This window comes from Lipomyces arxii, assembly GCF_038497795.1.
Source record: "Lipomyces arxii strain Phaff 12-163 unplaced genomic scaffold V1512scaffold_7, whole genome shotgun sequence".
NCBI lineage: Eukaryota > Fungi > Ascomycota > Lipomycetes > Lipomycetales > Lipomycetaceae > Lipomyces > Lipomyces arxii.
Genome location: NW_027117706.1, coordinates 331779 through 351844, shown reverse-complemented (window position 1 = coordinate 351844; position 20066 = coordinate 331779). Strand labels below are relative to the sequence as shown.

General features: G+C 44.8%; 11 protein-coding genes across 11 annotated transcripts; 7 read left to right on the top strand and 4 right to left on the bottom strand.

Annotated features, from left to right (window-relative positions):
• The first annotated feature begins 148 nt into the window (after nucleotides 1-148).
• V1512DRAFT_262708 (pyridoxal phosphate-dependent transferase) lies at nucleotides 149-2121 on the top strand. The gene is made up of 4 exons (XM_066916351.1): nucleotides 149-415; nucleotides 468-1286; nucleotides 1328-1681; nucleotides 1723-2121. Exons 1-4 carry the CDS (start codon nucleotides 241-243, stop codon nucleotides 2016-2018), a joined length of 1644 nt encoding a protein of 547 aa, XP_066771666.1. The 5' UTR covers nucleotides 149-240; the 3' UTR covers nucleotides 2019-2121.
• On the bottom strand, nucleotides 2099-4107 carry V1512DRAFT_207518 (ER-golgi trafficking TRAPP I complex 85 kDa subunit-domain-containing protein; the record flags this gene model as incomplete). The annotated part of the gene is made up of 2 exons (XM_066913408.1): nucleotides 2099-3185; nucleotides 3230-4107. The coding sequence occupies 2 exons, from the start codon at nucleotides 4105-4107 to the stop codon at nucleotides 2099-2101; spliced, it is 1965 nt and encodes a 654-aa protein (XP_066771665.1).
• A 276-nt stretch (nucleotides 4108-4383) lies between these two features.
• V1512DRAFT_247690 (tetrapyrrole methylase) lies at nucleotides 4384-5423 on the bottom strand (the record flags this gene model as incomplete). The annotated part of the gene is made up of 4 exons (XM_066914499.1): nucleotides 4384-4793; nucleotides 4839-5068; nucleotides 5115-5239; nucleotides 5286-5423. 4 exons carry the CDS (start codon nucleotides 5421-5423, stop codon nucleotides 4384-4386), a joined length of 903 nt encoding a protein of 300 aa, XP_066771664.1.
• A 53-nt stretch (nucleotides 5424-5476) lies between these two features.
• On the bottom strand, nucleotides 5477-6735 carry V1512DRAFT_262703 (uncharacterized protein). Its single transcript, XM_066916350.1, has 2 exons — nucleotides 5740-6735; nucleotides 5477-5695 (listed from the first exon to the last, which is right to left on the bottom strand). Exons 1-2 carry the CDS (start codon nucleotides 6562-6564, stop codon nucleotides 5516-5518), a joined length of 1005 nt encoding a protein of 334 aa, XP_066771663.1. The 5' UTR covers nucleotides 6565-6735; the 3' UTR covers nucleotides 5477-5515.
• Nucleotides 6736-6795: 60 nt separating this feature from the next.
• Nucleotides 6796-9226, top strand: V1512DRAFT_225130 (uncharacterized protein). The gene is made up of 8 exons (XM_066913806.1): nucleotides 6796-6878; nucleotides 6925-7066; nucleotides 7116-7215; nucleotides 7261-7381; nucleotides 7428-7567; nucleotides 7614-7785; nucleotides 7832-8408; nucleotides 8456-9226. The coding sequence occupies exons 2-8, from the start codon at nucleotides 6940-6942 to the stop codon at nucleotides 9118-9120; spliced, it is 1902 nt and encodes a 633-aa protein (XP_066771662.1). The 5' UTR covers nucleotides 6796-6878; nucleotides 6925-6939; the 3' UTR covers nucleotides 9121-9226.
• A 78-nt stretch (nucleotides 9227-9304) lies between these two features.
• On the top strand, nucleotides 9305-9784 carry V1512DRAFT_207205 (uncharacterized protein; the record flags this gene model as incomplete). The annotated part of the gene is made up of 1 exon (XM_066913398.1): nucleotides 9305-9784. The coding sequence occupies one exon, from the start codon at nucleotides 9305-9307 to the stop codon at nucleotides 9782-9784; it is 480 nt and encodes a 159-aa protein (XP_066771661.1).
• Nucleotides 9785-10548: 764 nt separating this feature from the next.
• V1512DRAFT_247686 (uncharacterized protein) lies at nucleotides 10549-12010 on the top strand (the record flags this gene model as incomplete). Its single annotated transcript, XM_066914498.1, has 2 exons — nucleotides 10549-10776; nucleotides 10829-12010. 2 exons carry the CDS (start codon nucleotides 10549-10551, stop codon nucleotides 12008-12010), a joined length of 1410 nt encoding a protein of 469 aa, XP_066771660.1.
• A 382-nt stretch (nucleotides 12011-12392) lies between these two features.
• Nucleotides 12393-14597, top strand: V1512DRAFT_207333 (uncharacterized protein; the record flags this gene model as incomplete). Its single annotated transcript, XM_066913402.1, has 2 exons — nucleotides 12393-12602; nucleotides 12651-14597. The coding sequence occupies 2 exons, from the start codon at nucleotides 12393-12395 to the stop codon at nucleotides 14595-14597; spliced, it is 2157 nt and encodes a 718-aa protein (XP_066771659.1).
• Nucleotides 14598-14993: 396 nt separating this feature from the next.
• On the top strand, nucleotides 14994-15913 carry V1512DRAFT_262689 (NAC domain-containing protein). The gene is made up of 3 exons (XM_066916349.1): nucleotides 14994-15134; nucleotides 15295-15468; nucleotides 15521-15913. The coding sequence occupies exons 1-3, from the start codon at nucleotides 15089-15091 to the stop codon at nucleotides 15760-15762; spliced, it is 462 nt and encodes a 153-aa protein (XP_066771658.1). The 5' UTR covers nucleotides 14994-15088; the 3' UTR covers nucleotides 15763-15913.
• On the bottom strand, nucleotides 15756-17592 carry V1512DRAFT_225118 (uncharacterized protein). Its single transcript, XM_066913805.1, has 3 exons — nucleotides 17140-17592; nucleotides 16626-17090; nucleotides 15756-16577 (listed from the first exon to the last, which is right to left on the bottom strand). Exons 1-3 carry the CDS (start codon nucleotides 17449-17451, stop codon nucleotides 15927-15929), a joined length of 1428 nt encoding a protein of 475 aa, XP_066771657.1. The 5' UTR covers nucleotides 17452-17592; the 3' UTR covers nucleotides 15756-15926.
• V1512DRAFT_157086 (methyltransferase TYW3-domain-containing protein) lies at nucleotides 17591-18604 on the top strand. The gene is made up of 2 exons (XM_066913056.1): nucleotides 17591-18121; nucleotides 18164-18604. The coding sequence occupies exons 1-2, from the start codon at nucleotides 17729-17731 to the stop codon at nucleotides 18578-18580; spliced, it is 810 nt and encodes a 269-aa protein (XP_066771656.1). The 5' UTR covers nucleotides 17591-17728; the 3' UTR covers nucleotides 18581-18604.
• Nucleotides 18605-20066: the final 1462 nt, after the last annotated feature.

The window sequence follows — 20066 nt, the reverse complement described above, 5'->3', positions numbered from 1 at the left end:
TTTTAGGTTAATGGCGGATATTACGGATGAAGCTTTTAGCTTAATCTGGACTAATGAGCAAACTCATACAATAACGCCGCAGATACAAACCCCATTAATTATGTCATTTGATGACCTGTTGACTGGCGATCTTTTTAAGTCTGTTTACAGAGATTAAAGCTTGACCTCTCAACTGATTTTTAATAATTTCTGTTCTGATCTGACAATTCATATCTGTTAAAGTAGATAAAATACTGAAAAATGCCGTTAAGTAGACATGTCGATGCTCAGCAACTGGTCAAAGACCGTCAAGAAAGGTTTCATCTGCATTCACATGCTAGAGGTTCTCATATTGCTATGCCATATGGCACTCGTTATTCTGCTTCTGAGTCTATTCCAAAATATTCAATTCCTGATGATGGTGTGAATGCAAAAGGTAGAAGCTGCTTTGAAATTGCCGAACATTTTTTTGTAACAGAATAATATAGCTGCATATCAACTCATTCATGATGACCTTGATCTCGACGGAAAAACTAATCTGAACTTGGCCAGTTTTGTCAGTACCTTTGTCGAGGAAGATGCTGTGGCTCTTACGCTTGAGAATCTGACAAAGAACTTAGCCGATAGTGACGAATATCCTGTGTTGATGGACATCCATTCTCGTTGCATCAGCATTCTTGCTAACTTATGGCATGCTTCTGCGTCTGAAAAGCCAATTGGATCAGCCACTACAGGTTCGTCTGAAGCAATTCATCTCGGTGGTCTTGCAATGAAGCGTAGGTGGGTTGAGAGACGAAGAGCAGAAGGAAAGGACGCCTCGTCACCAAACATTATCATGGGCGCTAATGCCCAAGTTGCGCTGGAAAAATTTGCGAGGTACTTCGATGTTGAAGCACGATTGATTCCAGTCACGGCAGAATCGAATCACTGCTTAGATGCGAGCAAAGTTCTTGAACAGGTAGACGAAAACACAATTGGTATCTTTGTCATTCTTGGATCGACTTACACTGGTCACTATGAACCAGTGCAGGAAATCTCAGCCTTATTGGACGATTTGCAGGAGCGAACCGGAATTGACGTGCCTATTCACGTCGATGCCGCCAGCGGTGGGTTTGTTGCTCCTTTCTGTCATCCGTCAGTCATTTGGGATTTCAAGTTGCCTCGAGTTCATAGCATCAACACTTCTGGCCACAAGTACGGACTTGTTTCAGCTGGCTTGGGGTGGATCATTTGGCGGTCTGAAGATTACTTGCCGAAGCATCTGATTTTTGAACTCAAGTACCTTGGAGGTGTTGAACAGAGTTTCAGTACGTTTGGATCTACTTAGTCTTTCCTGTCTAACTTTTAGCTCTCAACTTTTCTCGCCCTGGTTATCAAGTTATTCAGCAATATTACAACTACATCCACCTTGGTCTAAACGGATACAAGCGTATTCAAAGCAACTCTCTTTCCAACGCGCGCTTGCTTTCCGAAGTTCTCGAAGCCAGCACCTACTTTACGTGCGTGTCCGAGATTCATCGCAAGCGAGGTATTCACAAATACGTGCCTGAAGTTTTCGAAGGTGGTGATGATCCAGAGGTTTACAACGCGGGTTTGCCTGTCGTTGCATGGCGCCTAAGCGACGAGTTTAAGACCGCCTATCCTCATGTCAAGCAAGCCAGTATTTCTACGTTGCTACGGGTTAAGGGGTACATCATTCCAAGTAAGTTTGCCACTAGATTTTAGAAATGTGTTAACAATTAGATTACCCCCTTCCTCCGAACGAAGAAGTTGTTGAAATCCTGCGCGTAGTCGTGCGTGAAAGCATGTCGTCCGACTTACTCGAGCGGTTGTGCGAAGACATCATTATTGTGACCGAATCGCTCATTAACGCCGACGAGATTGACATGTCTGTACTCTCGCACCCTCTGCAACAGATCCATCAAGCGCGTGTGGATCAGACCGCAGCGTCTCTCGGCTCGCTCTCGCACGACAACTCGACCACTAATCTCGCACCCCATCGCTCCCACAAACATGGCCATTACAAAGGCGTATGCTGATTTGACACAATTGGCCATTCTAAAAAAGTTAACCTGATTTATGAGTTTTTGGTTTAAAATTATTTGACATAAAACATAATCTACATGCTACTATCGTACACCATTGACTCTGTTGCGTGTCGCAACTCAAACAGCAGCGCGCCCGGCTCGTCCGTCCAGTCCAATGCATCGTAAACGTTCTCACCTGCCTCATCGAGACACGCTCTCGCATGCGCCTTCTTGTCTAACATAACCCATTCCTTCGCGGCCACGAGCTGCCAGAACGCGGCCTTGCGCCGCCGATTGCCCCACCCTTGCGAACCTTGCCCGGTCCGGATCGAGTAGCAGGCACTGACACGTTCAATCACGAGCGCGTGCGCAAGATTGCCCATCAGTTTCTCTGACACGGCTTTCATCAGCCATCGGGCTGCGTCATCGGCCGCTCCACCGCCGCGCGACCGGAGCAGCTCGGACGAGATCAGAATCGTACGCAGAGCGTACGTTGGCTGAGCACATCGAGATATATACGAATACGTTGCGGAATCAAGCAATGGCTCGATAGTTTCGGCTCTGGTCTTGGACGTCAAGGGTGTTCCGGCAAAAATCAAGCTTGCGGCCGCCATCTCTTGTGCTCCTGCGTGATATTTCCATGCCTTGTCGTTCATAAAATCCTTTCGTAAAATATCGTACGTGCTGTTTGCAAGCTTCCAGTCCCGCAACATGAATGTATAGTCCGCAAGCTTCCGCATCTGTGCCTCGGCCGTCATGTATCCGTACGTGCCAGTCACAGAGTCATAGTTCCCCGGCGCTGTTGTCGCAGTCGTCGTTCGGTTGCCTGCGCTCAAAAACCTTTTCGATGCAGAAAATAGCCTGCCAGTTATGCCTCGTCTATTTGCAAGCACTTGTTCGTTCCAAGTCGCAACACATCTCTCCATAAACGGAACAAGACTCTTGGATGCAAACTCATGTATGAAGAAACGTATTGCCTGTGCGTCACTGTCATAAATATAAACTTCACCTGGCGGATTTCGAATCCTTTGCAACTCTTCAGCTGCAGTTATCCAAACTGACGGCGCAAACTGCATCAAAGGTTCTTGAGCCGACAGATCTGCCGGCTTTGAACGCACCCTGATCATGTAACAATGTATCCCAAGATCTCTCTTCATGCGTTCAAATGCTGCTATTGACCTATTTTGTCAGCTTAATTTATCACCGCACATGATATCACCTACCTTGTTAGATCATCCCTGTCGTCATCATGTATGTACAAATAATATCGTAAAAAGTCTTTTGTCATGTAAGCTGGTACCGGCAATTCGTTCCCTGCTCTGTATAATTTCGCCAACGTTTCTGATGGATGCTCGTTTCGGGATGTGATCGCAATCAGTGCCGCGACCGGATGCGAAAACGTCTCGTGCGGTGAGATTGGAGGCGCCGCAAACATACGTAGTAAAAATTTGTAGTAAAGACCATCGTGTGGCTCAACTGCTGATCCAGTAGCGTCTGTAGCGTAATACCTTGGTCCTTTGTCAAGATATGCGTCTAGCAGTGCATCAAGATCTTGCAGATCAAAACATGGCGGGGAAGAAGACGTCTGTGCTGGCTTTTTTGACGGTGACAATGGCTGTTGGTGCTGCTGTTGCTGTTGTCGTTGTGGTACGCTGGCTGCAGGAGAAACAAATCTGAATCCAAAATCATCGACATTGCTTGCAATGCCTTGGGCATCGCGTAAGTGAATTGGGCCTGAGACAGTGTCGCTGAACGGGCGCAGGAGTTCGAGCAGCGACGGCAAACCTTTTTCTCTTGCAAGATCGTCTGCATCTGGTGATGCAAAAACAGCGACCCGTGGTGCAAATGACTGTGCAATCAAAGCCGCGACAGCCGAAAGATGTGACGGCGAGACCGCGTTGTTTGGAGATAGTGGACCTGTAGCGGATAGCGGGTGGTGAGTTCCTCCGGTCAAAAACGACGAAAACGAGAGTGAAAGCGATGGCGCGGGTGAAGACGAGACTGATGGGCTTAAACTTGAGCTTTGTTGCCGCTTAGTGTCTGCACTCTGTCTGGAGAAATCCCCATCTGGTTGGTCTGATTGTGATGGAGAATATGACATATTCGAGTACACATACGCATGTTAACCCTTAGTGTCCTATTTAGTACTCAATTGACCCTGAATTATTATTCTTTTGCTAAATAAAAACTAAATCAAACAGTAAGTGCAAATTGGGTTTCGAAATATGAATACAATCAGTTTACGTTGTAACAGTTCGTTCCGTTCAACTTGGCAGCTCATAGTTCTGAAAACCCAACCCTGGCTTCATCTCAATTAGATACATGAATACCTACTTTTACTTCTATATAGAATTTGTCATTTGCATTGCTTAAATACCTATTGATTATTGTCTTCTTCAGTGACAACAACAGGATGCTTGGCTTTTTCAGCATTAATTTCAGCCTCTACAGCCTTCTGAAACGCTTCTTTGTTAGGAGCAAAGTCCAACAGATACTCAAGCTCCATTTCATGGGTTCGATGTCCGAGAATCACGAGTGAGTGCAGCGGTTCTCCGCTTTCAATCTCAGCAAGTTCACCCAATGTCGCGGCAATAAACTTCTGCTCCGGCGAACCTAACCGAGAAATTGAGACGCATGGCGTGTCTGCTGTGTATGCCTGTTCTTGTCGTAATTCTTCAATCTCAAGGAGTTGAGACGCGGCAGTCTCAATGTCCATGTATCTGGGTGGCTCGTAAATCTTTCTACCTCTTGCCATATTTTCAAAGCTTTGCTCCTTAACTTTGATGTCTATACAGTTAGCGCAAGCCCCAAAAGTTCGGCAGAAGTCATTACCTAACAACACTAATGTGTGTAATCCGATGTCTCTGTTCTCCTTTATCCGGTCGTAAAAACTGTCCGGTTTCCAACTATCAGTGAAAAATACCAATGACACTGTTTGTCCGAAATTATACAATTGCAGACCGCAAGCACCTGCAGCATTCATGACCGACGCATTGTGTATCACGTTAATAGGAATTCCTAGCGACTTCGCTCGTATTATAAGATCTGTATGAGTGGTTGCCCTGTTAAACTGTTAGATCGCGCAAGCAGGTTCTAGAATTGACTTACCCGAATGGATCACCAACTACAAGGAACGCAACGTCTACTTTGTCTGCATCTTCCAAAATATCGTCGCTCCCGCTCTCAACCAGTTCTCTGTCTGCCAAAATAACTTCCCGACCATAGAACTCTTCCTGTTTTTCAATCAATCAAAGTCTAGATAATCACATACGCACGCACCAAATCTTCCTTTGAAGCAGCCATCAAGATGCTAGTATACGCTTCTAGATACACGCGCGCACATTTCTGAACAGCTTTCAGTCCTCGGACTGATATGTCATCTACATACGACAAACCCAATCCAATTACATACAGCATTATTGCAGTTTTAAAAAACAATCGTTTAAGTTTTAAGAATTTTGTCGAGTTTACATGACCAAAAAACTCTTTGTAAGACGTGTAAACCTTATCTACCCCTGAATTTTCTCATTGATCCATCTCGCAGTATAGTTTGCCATCAGTTCACTCTCATTCACACAGAAAGAGTGCTGGCATTTGTCATCCGGACTAGCCAGAATGCACTCAACGTTGTCTTTGTCGGCATATGCTTCTAAAATTTGCGCTCTTGTATGATCTCCAACCCAGTGATCCTGCAAATGTTAATATTGCTCTTAGCGATGGTTCGAATACTCACTTTTTGAGCAAAGAATGCAACGATTTTGCTTTTCTGTTGCTGCAAAAATGTCCAGTGACCACCCCAAAACACCTGAGAGTCTTCAGGTTCGTCTTTTATATACAACATCTCGTCCTTGCCGAGACTGATGCATCTGTAAATGACAGTTCCCGAACTGACCAAAGCCGTCGTGGCCTGAATCGCGTGTTCAGGCGGAAACTTCATGACGACATTGACTATCGCGCGTACAATCGCGTTGGGAGAATGTTTGGTCATGTAGTATACGAAGTTGGCCACTATGTTCGCAAGGGTTGGGATTCTGGTCAGCAAAGCTGTAAACTTCACTCCCGTTGGACTCTGACCTATGTCTCTGATTGTAGGGAATAGCAGAATTGCAAGAGAAATTGAACATTGAAATTGTGCTTTGTGAACTTGTGACACTAGCCGCTGAAGAAGCCAACAGCCTATACTGTGTCCTATCAAAACTACTTGCTTTGCTTGCCCCTCTGGACCAAAATACCCGTGCTGCTCCAGTTTCGCCTTGAGGACGTCAAACTTATGTGTAGCCTGTTCCTGTAGACCGGCGTATGTAGAAGTATCTGGAGCAGCGTACGCACTGGCCGATGTGTCGCATCCCGCTTGCGATGTGCAAATCATACGCCATCCAGGCAATTGTGCCCGAAGATATGCCATATATGGGACGTAATACTTTGGTAAACCTGGATTTCCTGGTATTAAAAACACAATACCAATTTCAGATACGTCATAGTTCGGCGCAACATCATACAAAACAGTTGGGAATTTATGTGCGAAGTACTCAAGTATAAATAGTTCTTGGTCTGCCATGATGTAGTTGTAGTAGTAGGAGTGAACTGGATGGAATTGACGAGAGGTAGCGGAATAAATGCTGGTGATAATTTTTACTGAGTTTCACAGTAAATTTGTCATTACATTAATAACACTTATATTCGCCTTTACTATATAAAATGGTCTTTTATTATGGGAATGAAGTGTTCGTTAAACACGACCATATCGCGCGGCTTTCTTTACAAGGGGTGATTTAGTAAAGTCTCGAAGTACGTGGCACTTCACATTAAACTGTTTAATCGTGTTGACATTTCGGTACCAATTACAAAAGATTTGTTTTATAATAATCTTAGGTATACAATCGATTTTTTTTTCACTACTTGCGCTCATAATAAACAGTATTTAAACAGCAAAATGAGCGATGCAAGATATTCTTACGATGAAAATGGTGAAGTCTGGCCATACTTCGCAGTGACTCTAGTATCGCTCGTGTTGTTTCCATCAACATGGAAGGCTACAATGAAAGTCGCCCGAAATGAAAGTGAGTATTTATAGACTATTACTATCTATTTAATTGACCCGTTTAAAAGCACAAAAAGTGCATCCCGAGAAGAATTACAAACCAGAAAACTACGATTATGTCGAGAAGTTTAGGAAAAAGAATTCAAAAAGCAAAATCTTTACTAAGACGTGAGTTATACGTCTCATGCAATGCACCCGACTGACTGGAGATAGCAACTTCGTTCTGGCATTGGGATGGGGTGTCTTGTTATTCCTTGCATATTACATACACACTCAGGAATCACCTGAAGACGTCAAGCGATTTGATCCTTATGAAATTTTAGGCGTTTCATATGTGAGTCTTAAATTAGTGCGTATAAACTCTTAGCTGACGGGATAAGTCTGCAACAGAGAAGGAGATCAAAAGTAAATACAGAAAGCTGTCGCTCAGGTTTCATCCTGACAAAATTCGAAATATTGTCAATACTACTCGCGAGGCAATGGAATCCCAGTTTGTGGAAATGACAAAAGCATACAAGTCGTACGTGGAATCTGCAACTTATGTATAGCATATTTAACAATTTCAGCTTAACAGATGAAGAGACTAGAAGAAATTACATAGAGTATGGTCATCCTGATGGTCCACAACCGATGAAGCACGGTATTGCGCTGCCAAAGTTCCTTGTTGGCGAGACTGGCTCTCCTTTGGTTATCTTAGGCTATGGATGTCTTATTGGTATTGTCTTGCCAATCATTGTGGTATGTATGCTACTCATTGTCCAGTTGCGATTATTTATAAACATAGTGGCGCTGGTGGAGCGGAACTAAAGAGTACACTAAGAGCGGCATTCACAACCTCACAACAGCCAACGTATTTGAAACTTTCTCAAAGACAGACATTAGTTCTATCACTCATGACGATCTTATTCAATTATTAGCTGAGTCAGAGGAGTTCAGAATTATTTTGCCTGGCATTGAAGTAGACGCTGTTAAAGGATATCTTACTGCTTACTTAGAAAGGAAACAAGTTGATGACGAGTTACGAAAGCTTACCATTGTGGCACGAGTAATTGATATTCTGGAAGGCATGTTGGACATCGCATCAGCGTTCAAGAACATTGACTTATTTCTTAAAATCATCAGTCTTACTCAAGCATTCAGCCAAGCACTGCCTCCAAACTCGCACCCACTACTCCAGCTGCCGAAAGTGGACAAGAATCAAGTCTTGAAGCAAAAGAACATGTCAGTTTCAGCTTTGCTTGCACTCTCAGACGAGGGGCAGAAGAAGGCCTTGGGAATTACAGATGATAAAGATTTGAAAATTGCACAGGAAGTTGCAAAGCAGATTCCATCAATTGAAGTTTTGACGGCTTTTTTCAAAGGTATGTTATTTCTGCGCCAGTTTCGGTCGTTTGTTAACGATTATAAGTTCCTGGTGAAGACGCAGTTACACCGCAATCAATTGCTCATTTAGTCATCAAGTTCAAACTGTCTTACCCTGGGCAAGAGACTTTAAAATTTGAACCGGCAGAGCTTGAAGAGAAAGACACTCCGCTGACAATTAAAAAGCCGTTGGCGACTAACGATGTTGCACCCCTTCTTGACCAAATTGACGCGCCGTACTTGCCAGTCTATATTCGACCCAAATGGCATGTGCTGCTCGTGAACCCGAGAGAGAACCGAATTATCGAAGCGCCAGCTGCAGTTTCACGCATGTACAGTGACGGCAACGTCAGCACATTTAAAATTCAACTCTCGGCACCGATACCAGATCAGCTCGGAAAATACAGATTTTTGGTCGAGCTCAAGTCGAATGCATACGTTGGTGCCGACGCAAGCACGACGGCCGTGTTGGAGATTCAACCTACGCCTCAAGTCGAAGTGGTGGAAGACGATATTTCCGATCCCGAGGAAGATTCTATCGCTGGCACGATGGCCCAGCTACGGGGTGGCAAAACCAAGAAGCGGGTTGACAAGTACGACGACGATGATGAGAGTGAAAGCAACAGTGGAAGCGAGAGTGAAGCTGGTACCAGCGAGGAAGACGAAGAGAGTGGATCGGACATAAACACCGACACCGAGGATGAGAGTTAAAATGCCAATACTTAATTTGCATTAAACAGAATGTTCTGCAGCAACGGATTTTGCGTGGAGTGTAATGTATGATTATTAGTAAATAGACTACCGAACGAGCTGCCTACTTCAGCCAATTGGGCTGTATTAAAATTTTACCTTTTTTCTATACCTTTCGTCAATTTCTATAGTAGTACAAAAAGTTATGACGACGATTAATAGTTTAGCAATTCTTTTTAAAGAGTTGAGACCCGATTCTGAAGCAAAGTGCCGAGATTTCATTGGGATGTTGGTGTGCGAAGCTGTGCCGAAGCTGAGCGATATCAAGGATTTAATGCAGGATTTTGAGATCACCCCTAATGCTTTGCTTATGGTTATATATCTTTATCATCTTGCCAACCAGCGTTTCAAGCCGTTACGATTGACAGGCACAGACTACAAAGCGATCTATGACTTTTTAGTCGAAGTGGACTGCAACAAGCTCGAATTAGATGACAATTTGGCGTTTGATTTTATAGAGTCATTGGCAAGATTGCGATTGCTGCGTAAACTGACTTCTGATGTTTTGAATAATGTCCAAATGCCAAAAAAGTATGCCGGTCGGCTTGCTGATATGTCAAAATCATGGATGGTGTTTTACGAGGTACATGTAATTTATCCTATCTTAATTGCTTTTTCTAACTAAAATAGGATGCGCCAGTTAATGCACTAGAAATATGTAACTATTGCCCTGAATATTTAGTCTGCCTCGCTGACTTTAATAGCGGAGCAGAATCCAATTGATCATTCAAAGTCTGAAAACTCTGCCAAGACTGGCACGATGTTTGAGTCTTTCACGTCTTTTTATCCGCAATCATCGCCTACAATGTCTTCCGGCTACGCAAATAGTTTAACCAGCTATAGCAAATCATATCAACAAAAACCAAGGCCTAAGTTGATCATTGAAGTACGTACCTCTCATTTGTCAACGCAATGTATGCTGCTAACATAACCGAGTTGCAAACCGAGCTTGCTGTGCTTCAATCTGGTAACCTTTCTCGACCTGTGCTGTCTCCTGTGTTTAGTTGTGTGCCTGATGCTTGCATTCGGATGTCACACAATTCTAAACATCTGTTGAACAACCTGTATTCGTTTTTCAGTCTGTTTTCTAGCGCTATTTTTAATCGGCGATACGGATACATTCAATTACAGACCACTGATTTAGAACTTGAGGAGTAGCTACATCACACTGCGCATTCAGTTAATATACATTCCTGTACTCTTTACATACTGCCGGATTGAAAGTCATTGGGAGTTAAAAATAAGCGTGCGGCTTAACGGGACGAAGACGCCACAGCCGCACGTTACGTCGCCCAAAAGCCTGCGTAAATTCCCCGGCTCGAAGTCTACATACTTCCACTTTCACTTATTGTAGCTCAGTCTCGTACAAAAGTAAAGCGAGATTACATTATGGAGAGTCTAATGCAATCGTCTAAAAGTATTACGCACGCGGAAAAGGAAAAGATCAAACGTGTGATCCCGAAATCTACGAATAAAGTCATCGAGTCTGGTGTCGCAAGGTTGTACATTGCATATCCAGATCCCAACGTTTGGAAGTATACCGGAATAACGGGCGCAGTAGTCTTGATCAATGACCTTACTGGAAATACGGTATTTTTGAAAATCGTGGATATCAATGTAAGTCCACTCACTGTAGCCAGCCAAACGCAGACTGACTAACGAAATCTAGGGAAATCGGGGTGTAATTTGGGATCAAGAGCTGTATCAAAACTTTCAATACAATCAAGACCGAGCGTTCTTTCACACATTTGAGCTCGAAGAGTGCTTTGCAGGTCTGCTCTTCTCAGACGAGTCAGAGGCACATCACTTTCTAAAGAAAGTTCACAACAGAGAAAAGTATATTTCAAAAGCTACGCTGGCAAATAGGAATGCGGCCGCGTTGAAAATAAAACCAGAAGTGTCGACTGTGAAAGGACCAAGAGGAGACACGTTACGATACTCAAAGCTAGGAAACAACTATACATTAGCAACAGTCAACACTAGTTCTGACGAGGCCGGCACACCGGCAGATCATGATGTAAACGGTATTATTGAGAAACTCAAAGCAATTGGAATCACAGAAAATATGATTAATTCTGATCCACAATTAGTGAAAGACAAATTGACAGGGCGTACTCGGAGCAGTTATACAGCGCCAACACATATCGATAGGGCGACCAAACTACCGCCACCTCCTCCACCTAGTCAACCGCCATTGTCACACAGTACGTCGGCAACTCCAGACGCACCGTTAAACCGCAAACCGCTACCGTCTAGTCAGAAGTTACCTCGAGGTCAGAAATTTAACGTCCCACCATTGTTTGTTCCTCCATCAGCAACTGTTGCAACACATAGCGTTCCACCACCGCCAGTGCTGGCACCATCACCTGTCAAAGCACAGCCTGTCCCACAGGCACACATGTTGAACCAAGCCGCTGCAAATCTATCAAGTTCACCGAAGGAAGCTTCGTATCCGACTGGACCAACAAAGAACGCCGTGTATAGCGTGCCACCTCCATTTATCAGAACAGCCCCGCCTCCACCTCCACGGACTAACAATAATCAACTGAATACTCCAAATCTCAACAGATTACCACAGCCATTACCTCCTCTGCCATCAAAAACAGAATCAGACCATTATGCGCTATCACCAATTGCAAGTCCAGCACGACCCTATAGTATCGCACCTCCATATTCCGCAGGATATCAGTCTCAACAGAGTCAACCGCAGCTAACATTGCCTGTTTTGCCACCTAAACCACGACAAGCACAAGCGAACTATCAACGGCGTCCACTACCACCACCGCCATCAGTAAATCAACCTGCACTACCCCCGAGAATATATAACGAACAGTTTTCACAATATCACTGATATTGAGGATGAAACTACAATCATTTTTGTCTTCATGTCTAGTCAAATATATTTATAACATTTTAAATTATAAATTAAAACCGGCAATTTCGATGTCCTGAGAACCGTAGGAAGACAGTCAAAACCCTAAACCACTATCGATTTGGGCAAGTGAGCGGCGGTCTATCGGGTTCAAACTGCGTGAACCTTGACAAAGTCAATTGGACTTTTGTTGTTCGAATCGCGACATCAATTGAGCTCAACCCTCGAGCAAAAACTTCCACTCTTTTTTCATCTAGACGTGATTTGGTCTGTTGGGTTTGCGTTCCTGTTGGTCTCATAATAAAGTCCCTGAAGTGTTAACTCGTCTACTCTCCTCACACTTAGGCGGCTTTTAAGAGCAATGCCAAGTTTAATCAATTCAGCAGACAAAGAGAAAATCAAGCGAGCGGTTCCAAAGGCATCAAATAAGGTCTTTGAGGCCGCTGTCGCTCGGTTGTATATAGCATATCCTGATCCAAATACGTGGACTTTTACAGGTGTATCAGGAGCAGTCGTACTGGTGAATGATCTAACTGGCAACACCTTTTTTCTCAAGATTGTTGATATTATCGTGAGTTGTATTGATTGAAATTTGCAAAGGATGGCTAATTTGTTAAAGGGTAACCGAGGCGTTATATGGGATCAGGAATTATATCTTGACTTTAAATATAATCAAGATCGTGCTTTCTTTCATACATTCGAGTTAGAAGAATGTTACGCTGGTTTATTATTCGCAGACGACTCAGAAGCGCATCACTTCTTAAAGCGTGTTACTCAGAAAGAAAAATACGCATCAAAAGCTACACTCAATAATAAGAACGCAATTGCTTTAAAGAAAAAGCCAGAGGTCGATCACACGCAGGGTCCTCGTGGTGATTTCTTGCGATATCAAAAACTTGGCAACAACTACACTTTGGCACAGATTAAGCATGAAAACGATAGCGATGTGAAGAGTGTTAGAAGTTTGGACAGTGCGGAAGAGATTGATCCAGCATGGAAGGGATTGCTAGAAAAATTACAGGAACTCGGCATAACAGAAGATATGGTGGCAGGAAACGCAGATGTCATTAAAAACTATTTAGCAACCCACGGAGGTGATGCTTCATCAGCCAGACTGATTGACAAAAAGGCGAAGGGTCCTCCACCTCCGCCGCCGTTACAACCTCCGACTCGATCGACGGCTCCACCACCTTCAGCTGTCCCACCTCCTCCACCAGATTCATCAGCCCCACCACCTCCCCCATCGGGCGGCACACCAGACTCAATTCCACCGGCACCAGCGACCCCGGCACCTAGTGGCCCGCCTGCTCCAATGTACAAAGTCCCACCACCGTTTGTTCCATCACAAATGCCCAGCAAGCTCCCACCATCATCTCGAGCACAAGCGCCTTCACCAAGCCCAAGCCCTGTTTCTGGCTATGTCCCTGGCGAACCAAGCCCAAAACTGTCGAGTCCGGGGTTGCCAAGTCCTACTGGAATTAGTCCGGCAGGAACACCAGGTCCACCTTCACGCGGTCCTATGGCTGGTCAGAAGTACTCGTTACCACCAGCGTTTCCAAACGCAGGCTCCGCTGTCCCTCGTCCACCGCCGCCAGGAGGTCCTCAGCTGCCATCGCGAGCACCACCGCCACAATTACCGACTCGCGACAATGCGTCGCCCCTAGGGCCTCCAGGCTCTGCTCCGTATGGAGCACATTCACAGCAGCAGCCAATGTCTCCGCCATATGGAGCTCCACAGTCACCGTACCCACCAAATAATCTCGCCAACCGGCCTCTTCCTCCCGCGCCGTCTCTTCCACCTCGACTTCCAGTTCAAAATGGTGTCGCTCCGGTGTTTGCTCAGCCAACAGGCAATTCTGCTACGCGACCACCTCCCCCTCCTCATAAACATGGACAACGTACACCAAACCCAGGTCCAATGGTCACACCTCCACCACCTCCACCGCCACCTGTTGGATTCAACCGGACACCTGCTGCTCCACCACCAGCTCCAGGTCCACCAAGACCACCACCACCACCAGCTGGCTACGCACAACAGCCACCACAACCCCATGGACAACCAGCTGTACAACCGGGTGCTCCGTATGGTGCACCTCCACCTCGTGGTCCACCAGGTCCTCCTGGTCCACCACAGAGTGCTGCTCCTTATGGTATGGCTCCTCCTGCTCCACCACCTCCTCCGGGCATGCAAATACCGTCAAGTAATGGCCCACCACTACCGCCTTCTCTAAGCTTCTCACCGAACGAAGGATCTCTACCTCCACCGCCACCGCCACCACCGCCGCCAGGATTTGGTGCGCCAGATGGAGCGCCTCCTATGCCATTACCATCTGGTGACGGTAATCGTAGCGCGCTAATGGATTCAATTCGGGGAGCAGGAGTTGGCAAGTTAAAATCTGTTGATAAGGCGCATTTAGAAAAACCGTTGTCGGTAGCGCTAGGAGGCGCGGACCCGGCACACCCACCTTCAGGAGCTAATGGAGCTGGAGCAGGCGGCGGTCTACAAGATGCAATTGCCGCGGCGTTAAGCAAGCGTAAAACTCGTATTGCCGGCAGTGGTAAGTGATATATTTCGACTTGCAATTCATGAATATTTGCTGACAGTATAATTTTAGACGACGAAGCAGACAAGAACGAGTGGTAGACAGACTTTGGCGTAAGGAATATGGCATGGTGAGGATGGAGGTAGTGTTTTGTTTTACTGTTTTTGGCATTTGTTATTTGAGTGTTTGTTGTAAGATTTACAGATGAGCATTTTCAGCTTAAAAATATATTACGTAATGAAAACATTGAATGGTATAAAATGTATTTTATGATCCCGATTGGAATATATAGTATATTACATAATTAGTTTGTACAGTGCAGTGACGCGTGACTGCTTTATAGTTGGTACAGTTACTCTCGCGTGAGAAGAGGAGTACCTGCATTTAGGGCTCAAGGATTGACGAGTGACGCCATGAGAAATAAACCCTAAAAACTTGGAGGAAGACCATCACGAAGAAAGATTGAGTCGTCTTTAAACAGATTCACATTAAAGGGCATCTTACTAAGTACAAAATGGACGCGGCGAAACTTGCTAAGCTTCAACAGTCAGTTAGAATTGGTATGTTTATATTATATGATACAAATTGAATTGAGTGCTAATATGTGATTTATAGGGTATGTTCTTTGATAGATTATATGAAATGATTTGGTATTTCCCAATTCAGGGATATTAAATGATGCTATTTGTAATTGTCGGAATTGGATCTAACTGGTGTATAGTGGAAAGGGAACCCCACGACGGAAGACCAAGAGAGCGCAGAAGAGCTCAGGATCTGATGACAAGAAGTTACAGGCTTCGCTCAAGAAGCTGAATGTTCAACCTATTCCCAACATTGAGGAAGTCAACATGTTCAAAGATGATGGAAAGGTCTTGCATTTCGCTGCTCCTAAGGGTAATATTTTATAACATACTGTTAGAAGTATTATGTGACTGACAATCGGTAGTCCAAGCCGCTGTTTCGGCCAACACCTTTGCTATCCACGGAAATGGAGAGGAGAAGGATTTGCCAGAGCTTCTGCCTGGCATTTTGAACCAGCTCGGATCAGACTCGATTGCAAACCTGAGAAAGTTGGCAGAATCATACAAATCACTACAATTGGACGGCGGCAAGACTGAGGAAGACGACGACGAGATCCCTGATTTAGTCTCCGGCGAGGATTTTGATAGCAAAAACGATGTCGAATAAATTACTACAGTAGTTTAAGTTGAAACGAAGCTAAAGTGTTACTAGATTAGAAATCTAGTGCTAAACCATTGTTATATCTTTGTCCAGCTAGAGTCCTGGTTTTGTATATGTTGTATCTCATAGGCAAAGAAAAAGTTAATGATCACTGTAAGCTCAAGTTCACATCATGCTTCGACTGCTTCTTTGTCACTTTCATGATCTTGTTCAGACAAGTCTGGTACGTCTTTCAGGCTTGCCTTCTGTAACATCTCAGCGAGATTGTCAGTTGACGTAGCATCCGTAGTTTCCGGCTTCTTTGTTTCTTCTAGCAACATCCGATCAAACTCTTCATCAATCTCATTTTCATCAACTTCGTCTGCTGTTGCGTCCCCAATCATCCTGCTAATTTCCCCCGTCTCCTGAACTTGATCGCGCAATCGGTCCGCTATGTCACTGACCTTATCTCCCCCGCCTATCTTAAAATTCAGCTGCTTAAGCACAGTCAGACTAGACTCCATGAGTTTTTTCATTTCCAGATTGTTCGATGCACTTTCAATGCTATCTAACAGAGTCGATATTTGTAGTCGATAATCCATTGTCTTGCTTATACTCGACTCTAGCAGCTTTGCTTTCTTTAACTCGTTCTTTGCTATTATCAATAATCTCGGTTGACGCGAGACATATTCTCCTGCCCGGCGACGGCATAAAACAGCCTCTTCATGCTGCATCGAGATCTTTCTCCCGAGCGTCGTAATCATTCCCCGTAGTCTCGCAACGGTAACTTCTTCTTCTGTTAGTGGTGTTAACTGCTGTGAGTGTTGTTTGAATTTTATAACCTATACCGCAATCAGCAGTGTTTTATGAGATGCAAACAGTATACATGCATCTTCAAATACTGTGGCCTCTTTAATATCTCTGGTAAGATGTTTGATGACCAGCTCAAAGTCAAGATCAGATAATGACGGCGCAATCTCGTGCTCGTCGTCAATAACAGCAAACGGATCAAACGAATACAGCTCCTTTAACGCGGCCAAAGTATACACTCCTTTGTGTTTCTCAGCCGAAGACCCCATTTTCGCTACCCCTCCGGCCCGTACTCGTGATAGTATTACCTTGGCTGCCTCTTCCACAAACGCGATTATCACATAATCAGCTTCTGGCAGACCATCTTTCTTGCGCAATGAGGTCACAACGTTGTAAAGCTGGTGCACTTTTGAGTCTCTAAGCAACCATCCCGCAATTGACGAGCCGTATTTAACAACTCGCCATTGTGGGTCTTGATATATACTAGACCTCTGACTTGTAAACTCGTCAACTGGCACAAAAGATCTCGTTGCAACCTGCTCTTCCTATTCTTTGTCAGTATACACGCAAATCAAATATCACTGCAGTCCCCACAAAAACAGCATTCAAAGATAGCGGTTTGCCCCACGTCCTCGAAGTCAGCTCGTCTAACAGCTTCTGCCCCGAATGAATCACCAGCACATCCCCAACAGCAGCGTCACTCTTCGCTCGCCCCCCAGACTGGACGTTCCAAAATCGCGGACCTCCCTCGTGAACCGCCTGCGTCAACACAGTTTTCCACGCCACAACGTTTGCTTCATATCCGTCAATATTTGATTCTCTCGCCTTTCGGAAGTCTGAAAATAACGACGGCAGCCGGCGCTCTGAAAACAGCGGATGAGAGAGAACGAAGTCCAACAAACTCATTTCTACTTACGCGTCAAATTGAGCTGATTTGGAATCAATTTAAGCCAAATTAGAGTCGTGCAAACTATATCAAGACTTAAAAAATAAAACTGTCAGCATTGAAGCAGATACCATCAATGCCAATTAATATATATCAAATACAGGTGAGATTGGTGCTACAGTACAATATTGACACTGCACCCTTACTATAGCGCCGCTACATACGCGGCTCGTTTGCTAAAGTCTTCTTCAACTCCCAAAGTCAAGATGTTCTCGGCCAGACTGGTATTTGGACGACATGGGGGCAGTTAATACCCAGTTTAATGTCCGAAAAACACAAATTCTTGGCGAGCTGAAGTCACCATTACCGGATTTGAGTCCAAAAGGTGGCCCAGATGTGCAGATTTTGCCATTGTTGGAGTTGATCAATGCTCATCCTGAGTTGGTGTCAACTTCGTCATGTGCAGGCCGAGTTGCTGTTTATGCTGAAGGTGCACATGATAACGAAGAGCAGAGAGTGCGTGTTGGTGGGAAAGGTGGTGGTGGGAAGTGGCTGTACGTTTCACATGACGAACCGGGAGAAGTTACGAGTTGGAACGACTTACTTGGTCAGTTTGGAGTCGAAACTGGGAAGCCATTCACAGAGATTGCTGCCAATAAACAATATGTTCACTTTAAGTTTGAGCCAATGGTATGATTTAAAATAGTACCCCAGTTTACGCTAACAACGCAGATTCTTCACGTACTGTGCGCCAACTCGGATATTGCGTTCAAACTACTTGGAATTGCTCTCGCGTGTGGTTTTAGAGAGTCAGGGTTCAATGGGAGCATTCTTGCTGTGCGGTGCTCGCTTCGAATCGATGCGCCAATTGGATACATATCGTGCTCGGGCGAGAGTATGGTCTCCATGGTTGATTTAAGCTACGTACGTGAGCTAATGAAGATGGCGAAGGAGAGATTTTTGGAAAACAAGAGGCGGACAAACAGGTTTTTTGAAGGGGTCGAGAAGAGTTTCGAGATGAAGATAGTTGAGACAAAAGACGAACGGAGGATCAGGAAACGAGCAGAAGGACTGAAACGGCAAACGGAACTTGTCAAGATGCACGAAACCGTCACAGACGTGAACGCCATAGAAGGCACACAAACTTGAATTTTAGTGTGTGTTCGCTAGATATTCGTTGCTGCATATGAGCTTGATCATACCTCCAGGCATAATATGAGTTGCACTAAGCAGCTCCATGCCATCCCCCACGCATACAAGCAGCAAGAGCTTCCATCAAAGGCAAGCAAATTTTGTAGATTCTGTGATACTGCTAGGAGCAATAAGTATTCATGGTAATAGTCCAATTTCACGGTCATAAAATGGATACAGACCCAATATAGCATGACAAAAACGTGTCAGTAAAGGGTTTAGTACTTGACGCGTATGTTTCCCGATTCAGCAATAAGTCAACATCTGGTTGGGAGTTTGTAGACTATTTTGCGTGTCCAATGGTTCGCCGCCAAGCAAGTTTATCGTAATTAATTCGTTCCTGCGCTTTAATTACTCAGTGGCACGTTAACATATAGTCCATCGCGATCGCTGATCGCCACGACTTCTATTAAGCCTGTGTCGAATACTCGCATTTAGAGCAGATTATTTCTTTATTATGTATCTAATTTTGAAGTCAAGCAATACGCCTTTATCTAATTACCTTTATCAACTTTACAGAGTGGTAAAAACTCCGAGGACACCGGCATTAGCAAACGGCCCAGTCAAATAAACAGTAAGGGCTCCGTGATATAAGCACCATCATAACAGACACCGTCTTAAGCTAAATAATGTCACTATTCTGGATCAATAAACACCGTCTCATCTCGACCTGCCTGACCGCCAACACGCGTAGTGTCGCACAAAGGCGTCGTCGCGCGTCCACATCTAACTTCCGCTCTCTGCCGTCGCCTCTCTCTCTCCTTTCCTCCTTACCACCACGACAAACTTCCCATCGGATCTTATCCCTCCATTCTTTTTTATCTATATTATCTTCCGTCCATCTTTTAGAACAGCCAACAATCTGTTTGATCTACTTTTAACTCCTACCGGATCGCAGTTAACGATGCCAAACTAATCTGCCCGCTCAGATACGCGCCCTGCGCCATCCATCAGACGCACCCGTCCATCAAACGCCAAAAATAATTCTCATCCGATAATTTGCTGACGTCTGTTTAGCATCCACGATTCATGTCATCTCTTCTTCCATAAAGACGGGCTTGATCGAGACAATTTCAAATCAGGCTGGCCAAGGTCGAAGCAGTTGTCATGGAGTGGACCATCTAATCTATTCATCCCTTCATCCATCCATACCTCCATCCATTCAATCATCGATCCATCAATCTCTCATCGATCCACTCATCCATGAACTCAACGCTTCGTCGCCGCCCACACAGCACAGACAAATCATCAGATATGCAACATTGACCGATTTCGCCAACTCTACACGACGCAACACTAAATTAGATGGACCTCAGCGCTCATATCCTTTTTGTCCTGTCTGTCCCGTCTGTCCTGTCTGTCCTGTCTGTCCTGTCTGTCCTGTCTGTCCTGTCTGTCCTGTCTGTCCTGTCTGTCCTGTCTGTCCTGTCTGTCCTGTCTGTAC

Excerpts from the sequence above, each read along its gene's own strand:
- V1512DRAFT_262708 (XM_066916351.1), top strand. The coding sequence starts at position 241 with ATGCCGTTAAGTAGACATGTCGATGCTCAGCAACTGGTCAAAGACCGT. Across the intron at positions 416-467 it reads TGATGGTGTGAATGCAAAAG|CTGCATATCAACTCATTCAT; the intron begins GTAGAAGCTGCT and ends AGAATAATATAG. Across the intron at positions 1,682-1,722 it reads TAAGGGGTACATCATTCCAA|ATTACCCCCTTCCTCCGAAC; the intron begins GTAAGTTTGCCA and ends GTTAACAATTAG.
- V1512DRAFT_262703 (XM_066916350.1), bottom strand. The coding sequence starts at position 6,564 with ATGGCAGACCAAGAACTATTTATACTTGAGTACTTCGCACATAAATTC. Across the intron at positions 5,696-5,739 it reads TTGCATTCTTTGCTCAAAAA|GATCACTGGGTTGGAGATCA; the intron begins GTGAGTATTCGA and ends TAACATTTGCAG.
- V1512DRAFT_225130 (XM_066913806.1), top strand. The coding sequence starts at position 6,940 with ATGAGCGATGCAAGATATTCTTACGATGAAAATGGTGAAGTCTGGCCA. Across the intron at positions 7,382-7,427 it reads AAATTTTAGGCGTTTCATAT|TCTGCAACAGAGAAGGAGAT; the intron begins GTGAGTCTTAAA and ends TGACGGGATAAG. Across the intron at positions 8,409-8,455 it reads TTTGACGGCTTTTTTCAAAG|TTCCTGGTGAAGACGCAGTT; the intron begins GTATGTTATTTC and ends AACGATTATAAG.
- V1512DRAFT_262689 (XM_066916349.1), top strand. The coding sequence starts at position 15,089 with ATGGACGCGGCGAAACTTGCTAAGCTTCAACAGTCAGTTAGAATTG. Across the intron at positions 15,135-15,294 it reads TCAACAGTCAGTTAGAATTG|GTGGAAAGGGAACCCCACGA; the intron begins GTATGTTTATAT and ends AACTGGTGTATA. Across the intron at positions 15,469-15,520 it reads GCATTTCGCTGCTCCTAAGG|TCCAAGCCGCTGTTTCGGCC; the intron begins GTAATATTTTAT and ends GACAATCGGTAG.
- V1512DRAFT_225118 (XM_066913805.1), bottom strand. The coding sequence starts at position 17,451 with ATGAGTTTGTTGGACTTCGTTCTCTCTCATCCGCTGTTTTCAGAGCGC. Across the intron at positions 17,091-17,139 it reads TATCTTTGAATGCTGTTTTT|GAAGAGCAGGTTGCAACGAG; the intron begins GTGGGGACTGCA and ends GACAAAGAATAG. Across the intron at positions 16,578-16,625 it reads AGGCCACAGTATTTGAAGAT|GTTATAAAATTCAAACAACA; the intron begins GCATGTATACTG and ends ATTGCGGTATAG.
- V1512DRAFT_157086 (XM_066913056.1), top strand. The coding sequence starts at position 17,729 with ATGGGGGCAGTTAATACCCAGTTTAATGTCCGAAAAACACAAATTCTT. Across the intron at positions 18,122-18,163 it reads ACTTTAAGTTTGAGCCAATG|ATTCTTCACGTACTGTGCGC; the intron begins GTATGATTTAAA and ends CTAACAACGCAG.